Consider the following 17,089-nt stretch of genomic DNA (forward strand, 5'->3'; position numbering starts at 1 on the left):
ATAATATATATAATATATATAATATATAATATATAATATATAATATATATATATATATATAATATATATTATATATATAATATATATAATATATATATATATATTATATATATATAATATATATATATATATATATATATATATAGATAAGAGAAACAGAACATCAGAGATAATGACAAGAAACGAAACATCAGAAACAAGGATAAGCAAAGCAACAAGCAAAGAATCCTAAGTGCCTAAGGGTTGGGAGGAGGAGGCATTCTCTGAAGTAGTTGAGTCAGCAGGTTCTGGATGTTGGCGTTGACAGAGTCCTGTTGATCCAATCTGGCTCGGACTTCCTTCTGCTCTTTCTGGAGTTCTTCAAGCGTCTTGAGAACCAGAGGGACAAAAGTAGAGGACTCCCCCTGAGTCAGAGCATTCTGTGCTTCAGCAGCGGCTTTAGCTTCAGCTTCAGCAGCAGCTTGTGCTTCAGCTTCAGCAGCAGCAGCAACATCGACTAGTGCTTTGGCTTCAGCTTCCCTTAACCTTAGAAGTTCTTCTTGTCTGGCTCTTTCTTCTTCTTCCCTTCTGGCCTTTTCTTCAGCTTCTCTGGCCAAGCGCTCCTGTATTCTTGCCTCAGCGTCTCTGATGAAGTCGTTTCTGACTTGCTCAGAGATGTGCTTCAGTTTAAAGGCCTCAGATGTCATCCAGCCAATGACTTTGTTCCAGTGTGTCCTAACAGAGTCAGGATCATCACTGATGCCAGAGTTGATGGTCAGAGACTTGACCTTTTCAACTGATGCTCCTGCAAACAGCAAAATTGCTTCCTCTAGGGTTGGTAGGGAATGTTCTGGTTCAGATGGTTGAGGTGGAGAGTTTGGAGGGCTTAGGTTGGGAGTTGGAGGTTCAGCGGAAGTGTTTGGAGGGGTAACGTCAGAGGTATTAAGGTCAGAGGGATGATCTTCAGATGGAGTGACGGTTGGTTGTTCTGTGGGTGGTGAAGTTACTTCAGGTTCAGGTGGAGGTTGTGGTTGTTGTGAATTACAGTTGAGAGATTGAAGTTGGGCTAGAGTGGGAGAGGCAGGGTCAGAGGGTTCTGTGTCAGAAGAAAGGATAAAATAGGGAGGTGATTCTGGGGCTGAGGATGAGGAGGTGGTTTGATTCATTTCTTCAGCTTCAGAAGGTGGTAATGAGGTATTGGCAAGGTTGAATTTTGGTAGTGGTTGAGAGGTTCTGGTGGTGGAAGGAGGAGTTTTAGAGGTGGTGTAGATGGGTGTAGGTAGAGGAGTAGAAGAAGCAACTTGTTATAGAGAGGGAGCAGAAGAGGCAGACTTACCAGAAGACTCTTGCAGGGGTGCTGGAGGTCTTGATTCAGAGGATTCCCCTAGCTTTGCTTTCTTCGCCTTTGATGCCTTCTCAGATGGGCCTCTTTTAAACCTCACGAAGTCTGGAGCTGACTATGGCAGATCGCTCAATCTGAAGTCTGAGATGTCCACTCCTTCATCCTTCAGACGTTGAAGATAGTGGAGAATTGCTTCTTTGGGTTCATCCCTGTAGAACTTGCATAGACCATTTGGCATATCCCTCTGATCTTTTAAGGCTTCCCAAGAAGTATCCAGAGTAGGTTTAACGTGAATCTTCTCCAGAATCCCCATGCTCTTCAGATTCCTGGAATTCAGAGGCCTTCCAGTTTCTATAGCCAAGTCTTCCATGATTTTGTGTTTAATCAGATGGTCCACAAGACCATTTTCTATCAGCACATCTGAGAGGAGTCTTCCCAGAGGAATGTAGGTTCTGGGTTTCATGTTGTTCCTGGTTTCCCGTACAGAATCTCTGAGGTATTTGAAGAGGAGTGCAGGGAGGCACAACTTCAGACCCTTATGGATACAATACAGAATGCATTTCTGATATGTATTGATGTAATCTGATGAGTTAGATGTTGGGCGATGATGAATAGTTCCCAGAATGATTTTGAGCCACACCCGGAGATTCTAATGAAGTTCCTTGTTCTTTGATGGGTTGCCTTCTGTGTTGAGTTTGAAGATGGTGGGGTTGATTTCATGAGCAATGTATTTTGCCCTAGGATTGATGTTGTAAATCCTTCTTCCTCCAGCTTTTTCCATGTTTAGCAAGGCAGCTATAGACTTTTCAGTAATCACAATTTTTACCCCCAATACGTAGGAGACTATGAAGTGGTCGTCAGCGTCAGCAAACCTCCAGAATTCCTTAATGAGGTTTGGGTAAACAGGGCCATAGAGCCGTTGAAAGTAGTTTTCCCAACCTTGTTAACGGAGTTCTTCAGTTAGGTCTACTCCATTCCTCTTCATGTTGTTGAAATCCACCAGTGATTCACACAAAACATCCAGTTTCTCGAAAGGAGTTGCAAGATTGATATGAGGCTCACGGTCAAGAATGTGAGGCTCCTTGTAAACTGGTGTTGCAGTTACGCCTGTAACGGTTGGAGTAGAAATGCTTGTGCTTTGAGCTGCGTTGCTGGAGTTCATTTGTTGAGAAAAGTTGAATACGGATTGTTGTTGAGAATCCATTGATGATGAAGAACTGAGATGAAGATGAACTGCTTGCAGAAATGCCTGAGAGAACTTGGTTTAAGCAAGTGAGTGAGAGTGAAGTGTGTGTGAAGTGTGAGAGGAGTGTTTAAATACCTAAAAGAAAACGCATGCAAAACGACACGCAAGTCAGAGTAAACACGAGCACGTTTAGAGGGAGAGATGATTATGGCTCATTAATGAATGTCTAATCCCAACAGTATGCACACTGCTCGAGGAGATTTCAAACGTCTGTCCTTTGATTTACTTCTGGACAGCTGTCTAGAAGTTCCAAGGTTAGACGCAATTCACTCCACGTGTTTGCTTTATCTGATCTTCAGGAATACCAAACGAATGGTTCCTGGAGATTTCTAACTCAGATATCTTCTTAACTTGGTAGAAGTATCAGAGTCAGAGGCAGAAGCTCATTTGTTTATGTCAGAGTCTCATTTTACATCTTCAGAGGCACAATTTATTCAGGGCAATTTTGAATGTTCAGATTTTCTAAGATAAAAAGAAATCTATCTTCAGCTAAAGGCTTAGTAAAGATATCTGCCCATTGATGATCTGTATCAATGAACTTCAATGTTACTATCCCTTTCTGAACATAGTCTCTGATAAAATGATGTTTTATTTCAATGTGCTTGGCTCTGGAGTGTAGAATGGGATTCTTACTTAAACAAATGGCAGCAGTATTATCACAAAAGATAGGAATGTTACTCTCGAAGATTTGTAGATCTTCTAACTGATTCTTCATCCAGAGCATCTGAGTTGTGCACAGTGATGCTGAGATGTATTCAGCTTCTACAGTTGATAGAGCGATAGTTGACTGTCTTTTACTGGCCCAGGATATCAGATTGTTTCCTAGGAGCTGACAATTTCCAGATGTGCTTTTTCGTTCCAATCTATCTCCTGCGTAATCTGCATCACAATAACCCGAAAGTCTATACTCTGATGTTTTCTCATACATCAGGCCCAGGTTAGGAGTTCCTTTCAGATATTTGAAAATTCTCTTAACTGCTGTTAAGTGAGTTTCTCTAGGATCTGATTGGAATCTGGCACAAAGACAGACACTAAAGAGAATATCAGGTCGAGTAGCAATCAGATAGAGAAGGGAGCCTATCATACCACGATAGAGCTTCTGACAAACCTTTTTGCTGACTTCTTCCTTTTCAAGAATGCATGTTGGATGCATGGGAGTCTTTGCAGAGTTGCATTCAGCCATGTCAAATTTCTTCATAACATCTTTTATGTATTTGCTTTGATGAACGTACGTGACTTCTGAAGTTTGGTTGATTTGAATTCCCAGAAAGAACTTTAGTTCTTGCATTAAGCTCATTTCAAATTCTGCCTGCATTAACCAGAAAATTCTTGACAGACAGAGGCGTTAGCCGAACCAAAGATAATATCATCAACGTATATCTGGCATATCATGAGATCATTGTTAAGGTTCTTACAGAAGAGTGTGGAGTCAACTTTCCCTCTGATAAAGTTGTGTTCCAGAAGAAAGTTACTTAGACGTTCATACCAAGCCCTAGGAGCTTGTTTAAGTCCATATAAAGATTTTTTAAGTTTAAAAACATGTTCTGGAAAATTTGGATTTTCAAAACCTGGAGGTTGGTTGACATACACTTCTTCTGATATGTAACCATTAAGGAATGCGCTCTTGACATCCATTTGATATAATTTAATAGAATGGTTTATAGCGAAAGATACAAGAAGACGAATAGATTCTAACCTTGCGACTGGAGCAAAGGTTTCATTGTAGTCCATACCTTCTTGTTGACTGTAACCTTGAGCTACCAGTCGAGCTTTGTTTCTGACGACTTCTCCTTTCTCGCTCAACTTGTTTCTGAATACCCATCTGGTTCCGATAACGTGAGTGCCTCTGGGCTTGGGAACAAGATCCCAGACATCATTCTTTGTGAATTGATCTAACTCTTCTTGCATGGCTGAAACCCAACCGTTATCTTGAAGTGCTTCATCACAGGACGTAGGCTCGATCAGAGATACTAGTCCTAGAGGAGTTTCTTCAGAGGTCTTGAAGGTAGATCTGGTTCTGACAGGTTCGTTTTTGTTGCCCATAATCAATTCTTCAGATATGTTGAGGCGACTTTTAGCTTTCTTTGGGATTAATGGAGGATTAATTTCCTCAGAGTTCTAAGTGGTAGTTGCTTCTAGAGCTTTGTCAGATCCTGCAAGAGTGATTTCTAAATCTGCAAAATTTTCAACTAGCTTTGACTTTTCAGGGTCAAGCTTTTTCTTCCACAATTTTGGTTTCTGTATTGTATACTCTGTAGCCTTTAGAGCGTTCTGAGTATCCTAACATAATACCTTTCTGTGCTTTGGAATCAAATTTGTTCAGATGTTCTTTAGTGTTTAAAATAAAGCAAGAACATCCAAATGGATGAAAATATGAAATGTTTGGTTTTCTTCCTTTACACAGTTCATAGGGAGTCTTTTCCAGAATAGGTCTTATGGAGATTCTATTCTGAATGTAACACGATGTATTTACAGCTTCGGCCCAAAAGTGCTTAGCCACATTAGTTTCGTTGATCATAGTTCTGGCCATCTCTTGGAGTGTCCTATTCTTCCTCTCTACAACTCCATTTTGTTGTGGAGTTCTAGGGCAGGAGAAATCATGGGATATTCCATTAGAGTCAAATAATTCCTCCAAGGATTTATTTTCGAATTCCCCACCATGATCACTTCTGACTCTGACAATTTTAGAGTCAAATTCTTTTTGCACTTTGGAGCAGAAACTAGTGAATACAGAGTGAGACTCACTCTTGTGTTTAAGGAATTTCACCCATGTCCAGCGACTGAAATCATCAACAATGACTAGTCCGTACTTCTTTCCATTGACTGATGCTGTTTTCACAGGACCAAATAAATCAATGTGAAGAAGTTCCAGAGGCTTAGAGGTAGTAACAATAGTTTTCTTTTTGAAAGAGGTTTTTGAAAATTTTCCTTTCTGACATGCTTCACATAGAGCATCTGAAGAGAACTTCAGTTTAGGTAGGCCTCTGACTAACTCGAGTTTATTTAGCTGAGATAGTTTCCTCATGCTGATGTGGCCCAAACGTCTATGCCATACCCATTGCTCTTCGTGAACAGACATCAGACATTTCACATTTTGTTCTTTTAAATCAGAAAGATTAATTTTATAAATATTGTTTTACCTCTTGCCTGTGAATAGGACAGAACCATTGTTTTGATTTATGGCTTTACATGTTTTTTGATTAAAGATTACATCATAACCGTTATCACTTAATTGACTTATGGATAACAAATTATGCATTAATCCTTCTACGTAAAGAACATCAGATATAGAGGGGAGAGTACCATTACCAATAGTTCCGGAGCCTCTGATCCTTCCTTTCTGATCTCCTCCGAAACCTACAAATCCAGCATCTCTAAGTTCCAGGCTTTGGAACATAGACTTTCTTCCCGTCATGTGTCGCGAGCATCCAGAGTCCAGGTACCATGACTGGTGTTTGAACTTTGCTGCATAAGATATCTGCAACATAAACAATCTTATCTTTTGGTACCCAGAGTCTCTTGGGTCCTTTCTGATTAGTTTTCCCAGAGTTTCTTATCACTTTGGGTTTTCTAGCATTTTCAAATTTTTGCTCTTGTGTGTGCGTATAGTGATATGAAAATGGAGATTTAAGTTGGTCACTAGTAGAAGTTTTATCTTCCTTAGGATCATACCCAATTCCTCTTTTATTGTTTTGACTGACTCCATAAATCATGGATGCCATAACACTCCTTCCTATCCCATTTTTCAGAAACTTTTGAAATGCCTTTTCATATTTATAAATTATCGTGTTTGAGGTTTGTGGAGCTTGAGATAACGCTTCTTCCAGTTTTGAACAATTTTTCTTTGCAGCATTTCTTTCTAAAGTCAAACTTCTGTTTTCATCTTTTAGTTTAGAAATAGTTATCTCAAGTTTGTCACACTCTTCAAACTTATCTTCAAGGCAATCTTTCACAGCTTTAAATTTTTGTTTTAGTTTCTGATATGAGCTGAGAGTTTCAGACAAGCATGATTCTAAGTCAGATCTAGAGAGTTCAGAAAATACCTCTTCAGATTCTTCATCTGAACTGTTTCTGGATGTGGTAGCCATGAATGCCACATTGGCCTGTTCATCAGAGTCAGATTCTGATGAGTCAGATTCACTGTCATCCCAGGTGGCCATTAATCCCTTCTTGGCTCTGAGGGGATTTTTCTTGAAGCTTTCTTTTCTGGAACTGTCTTTCTTCAGCTTGGGACATTCGTTCTTGTAGTGACCTGTTTCTTTACATTCATAACAAGTAACATCTTTGTTAGTTTTACCTTTAGACGTTGATTCTGATCGATCCCCTCTGGGTCTTGGTCTCCTGAAGTTATTGTTTCTCCTTTTCCAGAGTTGTTTAACTCTTATGGTTAGGAGGGACAATTCTTCTTCATCATCAGAATCTTCCTGTTCAGAGTCATCAGCATCTTCTGTTTCGGCCTTAAATGCTTTGGTTCTGTCAGATTTGCGTCTTTCAGATCTGGACTTTAATGCTACAGACTTGTTCTTCTTCTGAGTCTCATCTTCCTCTAGTTCTATCTCATGGCTTATGAGGGAACTAACAAGCTCTTCAAGACTGATGTTGTTCAGATCCTTAGACAACTTCAGAGCAGTGACCATGGGTCTCCACTTCTTTGGCAAACTTCTGACTATCTTTTTGACGTGGTCTGCAGTTGTGTACCCTTTGTCTAGAACTTTGAGACCTGCAATAAGAGTTTGAAATCTAGAGAACATTACCTCTATGGCTTCGTCATCCTCCATTTTGAAGGCTTCATACTTCTGGATTAGAGCCAGAGCCTTTGTTTCTTTGACCTGAGAGTTTCCTTCATGAGTTATCTTTAGAGAATCAAGTATATCTTTAGCTGTTTCCCTGTTGGTGATTTTTTCATACTCATTATAGGATATGGCATTGAGAAGTATCGTTCTGGCTTTGTGATGATTCTTGAATACGCGCTTCTGATCCTCTGTCATCTTACTTCTGGGAACTTCAACTCCAGCAATAGTTACTGGAGGTGTGTATCCATCTGTGACAATGTCCCAGAGATCAGCGTCATAGCCTAGAAAGAAACTTTCAATTCTATCTTTCCAGTAATCGAATTTCTCTCCATCAAAGACAGGAGGCTTAGCATTGTAACTGTCTCTTTCGTTTGTCTGGGCCATAGTTTTTCTCGTTCTGGATCTCTCTACACGGTTAAGTGTTTGATTGGAAAATCAATAACAGAGCCGAAGCTCTGATACCAATTGAAGGTGAGAAAAACAAGAAAGGGGGGTTTGAATTGTTTTGGAAAATAAGCGCTTTTGCAAAATAAAATCACACAGGATTTTATACTGGTTCGCTTATAACACAAAGCTACTCCAGTCCACCCGGCCAAGGTGATTTCGCCTTCAACAAGGACTTAATCCACTAATCTTGAAAGATTATTACAACCAACGTCTAAGAGAAAGATCTCTTAGTCCTCTCAAGTATACAGACTGCGCAGAGTCACTTGAGGAATTAAACAATTTAGGTAAGAACAAAATTTGTAATCTAGAGTGCTTCTAGGATAAAGCAAGTATTACAGTAGTAAGAGCAAATAGAATATTTCACGTTCTGAGCAAAAGCTCGTGAAAGCTTGAGAAGGAGAGAGAGAGAATATTTCAGTGTGTTCAGGTGTGTCTCTCAATGCAGTTTGCTGTCCTTTATATAGAGGTGAAAGGACCGTTGAATTTGATGGCAGATATTTTTGTCTTGATTAGAAATTAATGCCATAACTTCTGTTGTTTCTTGCCAAAACAACTTTGTCTCCCTGAATAACTTCTTTCCAATAATAGTTTCTTTCCATTTGAAATTGAAGTTGCCGTTACTCTTTCTGGATAAGGAAATCCATTGTCAGAGTCTGCGTTACTCTGTTAGACTGAGATCTTGAGATATGGCTTCAGAGCTTCTGATAGTCCTCATCTTTTAGATTTCCAGTGTTGACTTCAGATGATCTTAAGATTTCTGGAGTTCTTATGTACCGTTGCTTAGAGTCAGAACTTCTAGAGCGCGCTTCTTCTTCAGATGCTTCTGATATTCTGATATGCTGTTTTGTTCAGAGTCAGAACTTCTAGAGCACGTTTCTACTTCAGATGCTTCTGATCTTCTGATAATTTGTATCTGATTTGATTCTGTATCTGATGACGCAATCAGATTCCTTTCTTCTTGTTTAGAGTCCTGCACACTTAGAAACTTTTCGTTAGAGTGCCATTTTTGGTTTCATCCTTTGTTATCATCAAAATCCTGGAATCTGTTGTAGAACAATTTTTGTTCTTACAGACCCACTGTCTTCCGGTGAGAATTTTTTCTTGCAAACCGTGTCATCACTCTGGTTTGCCTCTCAATTCTCAAAATTCTCAGATAAAACCACCTTGCCGCTTGATCCGACCGTTTTTCCCAACAACCCCGATTTTTGTTTCTTTAAGCCATGGAAGATGTTGATTCCGTCTTGTTTTCTAAAGTTCTGCTTATCCCATGCGAAAAACTAATTGGATCAGCCAACTACAACATATGGACTCATGATGTCAATATGTGGTTTCATGGTCAGGGATATGAAGATCACCTAACCACAAAATTGGTTGATGTTGCCGCCGCAAAACTCGCTAAATGGAAGAAAACGGATGCCTATCTGTGTACTGTGTTATGGTTTTCCATCGCACTTAACCTCCAAGCACAGTATCAAGCTTTCTCCACTTGCAATGAGGTTTGGGAAAAGGCTAAGAAAGTCTTCTCCAACGACATTCATTGTCTATACAATGTCATCCTCAAACTCGACACACTGAAGTTGCAAAATATGGATATGCAAGCCTATCTGAGTAAGCTTGATGCCTTGAAGGCGAGTTACGAAACCCTCATGCCTTATGCAAAAGATGCAATAGCTCATTCCGAACAACAGAGTAAATTTTTCATGGTCATGGCACTTAAGGGACTACCACCAGAACTCGAGTCCGTTCGTAACCAGATTTTATCAGGTACTATTGTTCCTAACTATGATGCAGTTAGTGAACAACTATTGCGCTTGGTTACACCTCATGCATTTGGTCCGGTTTCCCCTCCATCTATTGTTGTTCCGACACCAGGTGACACTGCTGCCCTTGCATCTCTTGGCAACAATCAGAATCGCCTTCGAGGAGGGTCATCCAACTCCAAACCTCGTCCCAAGTGTGACCATCGTAACCGGCTTGGACATACTATCGACCGTTGCTAGAAGTTACATGGCAGACCTCCACGCCAGGTAAATGCAGCTCAAATTGATAACCCTGACACTATGCAAACTTTACCTTCTCTTCAGAGCCCTACGCCAAGTTACGAGGATTTTCTCAAGTGGTGTCAGACTAATCGACCTCTAGTTCTACGACTTCGGTTGCACACATTGGTAATTCATCTGTTTGCTTCTCTCAATCATCTCCTATTGGTCCTTGGGTCCTCGATTCTGGTGCGTCTGATCATGTTACCGGTAATAAAGGTCTTTTTTCTTCCCTCTCTACCTTTGGTTTCTTACCGAGTATAACTTCCGCAAATGGTTCTCAAACTCGACCGCAAGGGATTGGTACTGTTCAAATTTTACCATCTCTCTCTGTGACTTCTGTCCTATATGTACCTAATTGCCCATTTAATTTACTGTCAGTCAGTCGTTTAACTCGTTCCCTTAATTGTTCTATCACCTTTACTAATAGTAATGTTACTCTGCAGGATCGGAGTTCGGAACAAACGACTGTCGTCGGATGTGAGTCTCAAGGCCTCTACTACTTCTCTATGTCATCTACCACATGCTCCACCATAAATTCTCCACTGATTATACATGCGCAGTTAGGTCATCCAGGTCTTCCTAAGCTACAAAAGTTGGTGCCTAGTCTATCTAAATTGTCCACTTTACATTGTGAGTCTTGTCAGTTAGGGAAACATACTCGTAGTCACTTTCCTAATCGATTCGATAAACGGGCTGCGTCCCTTTTTGCTTTAGTTCACTTCGATGTTTGGGGTCCCTCGCGTACCGTGTCTACTTTTGAGTCTAGATATTTTGTAACTTTTATTGATGACTTTTCACGTTGCACATGGCTATTTTTAATGAAGAATAGATCTGAATTGCTTTCTATTTTTGAATAATTTTATCGAGAAATAAGAATCCAATTTGATTTGTCTATTCGTACCTTAAGAAGTGACAATGCATGTGAATATTTATCCCAACAGTTTCAAAATTTTATGTCATCCAATGGTATATTACACCAAACATCTTGTCCTCATACACCCCGACAAAATGGGGTAGCCGAATGCAAAAATCGGCATCTTGTAGAAACCACTTAGACCCTACTTCTCCATGGTAATGTTCCTCTCTGTTTTTTGGGGGATGCGGTGCTCACGGCATGGTACCTCATAAATCGTATGCCCTCATTTGTCCTTAATAATCCTTCATTCAATCCTGTTTCCAAACTCTCCTCTCCACCCAATTCCTCTTCGAGTATTTGGGTCAACGTGTTTTGTACAAAATCTCTCCCCTGGTCTTGATAAACTAGCAGCTCGATCACTAAAGTGTGTCTTTCTTGGTTATCATCGTTTCCAAAATGGTTATCGTTGTTATTCTCATACTCTACAATGATACCTCATATCGGCCGATGTTACCTTCTTCGAGTCTGTTCCATATTTTGGGTCCAACCCAGTATCTCCAGAACCTCTTCAAGAAAGTACTCCCACACCTTTTTCGGTAGTTATTAATGTCCCGCCTACCATTATCCCCTACCAGTCTATGGCTCCTGACCCCCTACTTCTCGACCACTTCAAACATACCAGCGTCGTCGCCCAATGTTTGTCGTCCCTGTCCCCGAGGTCATACTTGTCCCTGTGGTCATTGCAGACTCTCCTCCGATGCCTCCACCATCACCGGATCCAATCCTACAACCTGAGTCTGATTTTTCGATTGCCCTTCGAAAAGGTACACGTCAAACACGAAATCCTTTTCCACATTATATTGATTTATGTTATCATCGGTTTTCCCCTTTGCAGTATACTTGTTTGTCTTCTTTGTCTTCTGTTTCTATTCCTAAAACTCTAGGTGAAGCATTATCTCACCCTGAGTGGAGGCAAACAATGATCGATGAAATGTGTGCTCTTCAAAGTCGTGGTACCTGGGAACTGGTTCCTCTACCCCCTGAGAAATATTTAGTAGGTTGTTGTTGGCTTTATACAGTGAAGGTTGGTCTAGATGGTAAGATTGATCGATTTAAAGCTCGCTTGGTAGCCAAAGGATACACTCAGATTTTTGGATTGGATTATAGTGATACCTTCTCACCTATATTCAAGATGGCATCTGTTAGACTTCTTCTAGCCATTGCATCCATTCGACATTGGCCTCCTCATCAACTTGACATCAAAAGTGCTTTTTTACATGACGATCTTGAAGAGGAAGTATATATGGAGCAACCACCTGGATTTGTTGCTCAGGGGGAGTCATTGAATATGGTGTGTAGGTTACACAAGTCTCTTTATGGTCTTAAGTAATCTCCAAGAGCTTGGTTCGGCAGAGTCAGCGATGTAGTACAATAATTTGGTAGGGTCCGTATTGAAGCTGACCATTCTGTTTTTTATCGTCACTCAACCCAAGGGTGTATTTATCTTATTGTGTACGTAGATGATATTGTCATAAGCGGTAGTGATCATCAGGGTATACTCCAGTTAAAACAACATATCTCAAATCAATTTTAGACAAAAGACCTTGGTAAACTCCGTTATTTCTTGAGTATTGAGGTAGTCCAATCTAAAGATGGTTTGGTGATTTCTCAGCGGAAATATGCTATGGATATTTTGGAAGAAACAGGTTTGTTGAATGCTAAACCAGCTGATACTCTTATGGATCCAAGTGTCAAACTACTATCCAATCAGGGGGAGCCTCTATCTGACTCAGGAAGGTATATGAGATTGGTTGGAAAGTTGAATTATCTCACAGTCACACGTCCATACATTTCTTTTGTGGTTAGTGTGGTAAGTCAGTTCTTAAATTCCCATTGTCAGGAACACATGGATGTTGTTATCCGGATTATGAGATACATCAAATATGCTCCAGGAAAAGGTTTAGTGTATGAAGATGAAGGACATACTCAGATAATTGGATACTCTGATGCTGATTGGGCAGGGTCACCCATTGATAGACGATCCACCTCTGGGTATTGTGTACTTGTTGGAGGAAACCTTATATCCTGGAAAAGTAAGAAACAAAATGTAGTTGCAAGAGCCGCACGACATCTTCAGTTCCAAAGCTCTCTTCTTCACCCAAATAGTGTAAGCTTCCAAAGCTACACAGTTGCACAAACCAAGCTCGGATATTCCTTTCCTATGCACACTATGCCAAGCATGTATCATCTTCTGCTTCAAATGTTGAGGATCTTTACCCTCTTGATAGAAAAGACCTTCTAACTGAGTGTTATTAGGTTTGTCTCTCAAGGGGAACCCAAGTTGACGACGGGCCAAAGCAGGGTTGTGGTTGATTCCTCCTTGTGTACCAATGAGAGGCACATTAGAGAATTCACCATAACTGTCAATAATACCCACACTACTCAATGCAGAATCAAACCACTACAACAAACAAGACCTTAGACAGCGCTTTTTTTAGCCTTAGACAGCGCTTTAAAGCGCTGTCTAAACCTCCGCTGCTAAAGGTTTAGACAGCGCTTTTTTAAATCTTAAAAGCGCTGTCTAAGCCCCCCCCCCCCCTTAGACAGCGCTTTGGCCAAAAGCGCTTTATAAGACCCTCTTATTTTAAATTTTTTAGGTATACCTTAGACAGCGCTTTTGAAAAACGCTGTCTAAGCCCCACCCCTTAGACAGCGCTTTGGCCAAAAGCGCTTTCTAAGACCCTCCTATTTTAATTTTTTTAGGTATACCTTAGACAGCGCTTTTCAAAAAGCGCTGTCTAAGCCCCCCCCTTAGACAGCGCTTTTGCCTAAAGCGCTTTCTAATCCCCCCCTTAGACAGCGCTTTTTACAAAAGCGCTGTCTAAGGTATACGAAATTTTTTGAAGCTTTTGTTTTAAACCACATTTTTTCCAGGTTTATAAACCAGATTTTGACAGACAATTATCACATTTTATATATGCCATTTTGGCCTTTTTTCTACCAATTTTTGGCTAACAAATATATATATATATACCAATTCAAACCAATTTTGCCTTAAATGTATCAAAATATATACAAATTTATGTACACATTTACAAGTCATTACATATACTACAAATGTACACATTAATTACACAAATTTATGAACAAACATTGAGCTCTATCATGAATTGACACCACTCCTCTTTGATTTCGTCCACTTGATCCTTTGTATAAAATGCACACTTGAATTCCTCAAAGTACTACATAATAATATAACATATTTTGAATTAATTCCAACTATTTAATTATATGAGATATGTGTAAATATAAAAATAACTCATAAGTTAGAAATACATACATCGGTGGGATATGTGTAAATAACTCCTTCTGTGTAAATATAAAAATAACTCATAATTATATGAGATATGTGTAAATATAAAAATAACTATTTAAAAATAACTCCTTCTGCAGCTACACATTAAGTCATACAATTTGATCAGATAAAACTAATATATGATGAACAAATTTGTTATCGCAATTTATAAATACTTACCATGGATTGTTCTAAGCGTCCATATCCGACACGTCCTTTTCGGTACGGATATGCGGGACTTGATGCTCTTTCCCGATTTGTAGCACTTATTCTTTGAAAAACCGGGTCTTGTCTTTTGGATTTGAAAGCTTCCCATTCTTCAGCCGATATCAAACTTTCATATTTTTTAGGAAGCTCCGCATCCACAAAATTACCATCCGCATCCTTAAGGAACTTGGATGATAAAAATGTCCGAAACCCTCTTAGAAGCTTTCCGGCCAATTTCATACAAAAACCTCTTCTTTCTTCTTCGATGTTAAAACATCGCTAAGAAAAACATACAAATTGATAGTTAGTATCGGTAATTGAAAAAACATAATTGATACCGTATAATTAAGGGCCAAATGATTGTACCTTTATCTCACTCCAAATTTTTCTTTGGACTCATTCAGCTCTTTGTTTCTCCAATCATCACATGTAATGGGAATTTCATTCCTTACTAGTGCACCGATAAAACTAGTTAAGGTATGCCCATTAGGTTCTATAAGCTGTCCCTGGTTGTTCCAATAGACATCTAGTATGATGCCTCGAGATCTTCCTTGGACCACCCTTCTCATTACTGTGATGCCTCTTCGAATTTCTTCTTCCGCGGATACTTTTTTACTAACTTCCTCATGTTGGTCATCAGCCATGTCTAACCTGTAATAAATCAAGGAAACCATCAAATATCAAATATAACTTATAATCAAAGCATACCGCAAGAAATGAAGAAATATTGAATTTCAGTAGAAATATTGAAATGAAGATGGAATAATTGGGGCTTCTTTAACAACCGAATTGTCGATTGGTTGAATAACAGCACCTTTAACAACATGCTCATTGGTTTCTACATTATCCACAACCATAGATGGAGCTTCTTTAACCACAGACCCGTCAATAGGTTGAGTTACATCACTTTTAACGGTATGCTCCTCGGTCTCTACATTATCAACAACCATAGACGGGGCTTCTTTAACCACAGGCTTGTCAATAGGTTGAGTTGAATCACTTTTAACAGTATGCCCCTCCGTCTCTACATTAGCCACAGCCATAGATGGAGATTCTTCAACCGCAGATGTCTGAAGAGGCACTGATTCAAGTTGAGCATTGCTTGGCACGAAAAGATGCTGTTCTTGTTCCTCCTCTTTTGAGGGAATGCTGATTAAGTCTGGTTCTTTCTTTTCCTTTCTTCTTATGTCTAATGCCTGAGTTAACATTGCTCTGGCTTCCATTATCTGCAAGCAAAACATGATTTGTTGTTAAAACAATAAAAGCTAACAATACCAAATGTTAGATGCAGTTGAAAATAAAATTTAAAAAACAACAAGTGTTTATTAAGAATTTCAAAACATCTTAGACACCTATTAGTCGTGACACCGAAGAATCATGTATAACTCACAAGGGTTCTTAACAAAAGTATTTGACCATGTGAGCAGTGCTACTCGTTTCTTCCATAATTCTACAAGATCAAACTCTGTTCAAGTCCCAAGACAACAATCAAATAAAACACCTCTACTGTCTCTATCTCTACTCTCTAATTCAATCATTAGTTGCACACATTTTAAATGAAAACGATTAGAAACAACAAAGTAAGTACACATTATTTACACAAGAGGCACAAGCATCCATTCAAATTCGAAAAACAAATAAAACAGATGCATCAAAGAGAGAAACCCGATTAAAACCGATTCCAATTAAAATTTAACTTACTTGTGGAGTTGATAGAAAAACAACATCATTTTTGCTGAGTTTAGGGTGCAGTAGTACAAAGTAAATCTTCCAAAAGCATCCATCACTCATATATCCAGGGCACAACTCCATTCTAAGAGCAGCTAACCTCGGAGCAAGATGTTCAACAGCAAGAGCATGCTCTTGTTGTGCATCAGACAAATCAAAATCTGCATAATCACATAAATTGCAAGATGAATTCATGATGCATCCTTCATGAAGAATCATATACAATATGAACTAGAATATCTAAGCTAGAATATTAACAACATATTCCAGAAGCTATAAAAGAAAACATACTATTTTTCTACAAAGTAATTGCACAAAAATAGAATTCACAGATATTCCATTAGAATATACCATCAGAATCAGGATCATCGGGAAGTGGAAAATCCAACCAAGTTTCTGGATGCATCGTTAAATTTCTGGCAAAAGCCACAACCTCCTCCGTAACTCCAACCACACCGTCGAGATTGTATTCCTCATCGGATCCGATTTGGAGAAAACTCGAAGCGATCTTCGTGAATTCAGAAACAGTCTTATTACCTGAAATCTTCGAGATTCCACTCTTGAATTTCCCACTAATTTCAGCAAAATCGCTTCGGATTCCAGCGATAACGTCTTCATCAGGGAGATTAGGATCGGAGTCACGCGTTTGCGGATCGGAGTCGTGATCGGGATCCGGAGGAGGTGCGAGGAAAGAAGCTACGCCCCAAAATTGGCGGGAGAGGGATTTGGTAATCTCGGAGATATCTTCTTTGACGCCGCGTGCGGTGGGACTGTGAGTTGACGGAGATGCAGATTCAGATTGTGATTGAGAGGGTTCTGATTCGGATTTGGTGGTGTTAGGGTTTTCTGATTCTTGTTCTTGTTTTGCATCTTGTTCGTCTTCTTCATCGAGTTTGAGAGAGTTGGCGATTGTTCTTGCTAGCCATGACATGGTTGATCTCAATCTCTCTCACAAGATGTAGTTTACCATCACTTCATATGTTCAAGTTTTCTCATTTCTTAACCAGATAGGATAGGACACCCAGCTACGACGTCGTTTCACACCCAAACAGCAACATTAACAAAATTAATTATAATAATAGAATTACTAACAA

General features: G+C 39.5%; 1 protein-coding gene across 1 annotated transcript; it reads right to left on the minus strand.

Moving 5' to 3' along the window:
- Positions 1-15,001: 15,001 nt before the first annotated feature.
- Positions 15,002-17,058, minus strand: LOC127122951 (uncharacterized). Its single transcript, XM_051053224.1, has 3 exons — positions 16,347-17,058; positions 15,969-16,156; positions 15,002-15,493 (listed from the first exon to the last, which is right to left on the minus strand). The coding sequence occupies exons 1-3, from the start codon at positions 16,924-16,926 to the stop codon at positions 15,002-15,004; spliced, it is 1,260 nt and encodes a 419-aa protein (XP_050909181.1). The 5' UTR covers positions 16,927-17,058.
- Between the last annotated feature and the right edge of the window lie 31 nt (positions 17,059-17,089).

This window comes from Lathyrus oleraceus, chromosome 2 (assembly GCF_024323335.1).
Source record: "Lathyrus oleraceus cultivar Zhongwan6 chromosome 2, CAAS_Psat_ZW6_1.0, whole genome shotgun sequence".
NCBI lineage: Eukaryota > Viridiplantae > Streptophyta > Magnoliopsida > Fabales > Fabaceae > Lathyrus > Lathyrus oleraceus.

What these genes read in the sequence shown, in the direction of transcription:
- LOC127122951 (XM_051053224.1), bottom strand. Translation starts at nt 16,926, where the DNA reads ATGTCATGGCTAGCAAGAACAATCGCCAACTCTCTCAAACTCGATGAA. An exon ending in CGATGATCCTGATTCTGATG is followed by an intron (nt 16,157 to 16,346) that starts GTATATTCTAAT and finishes GTGATTATGCAG; the next exon opens with ATTTTGATTTGTCTGATGCA. An exon ending in TTTTTCTATCAACTCCACAA is followed by an intron (nt 15,494 to 15,968) that starts GTAAGTTAAATT and finishes TTTTGCTTGCAG; the next exon opens with ATAATGGAAGCCAGAGCAAT.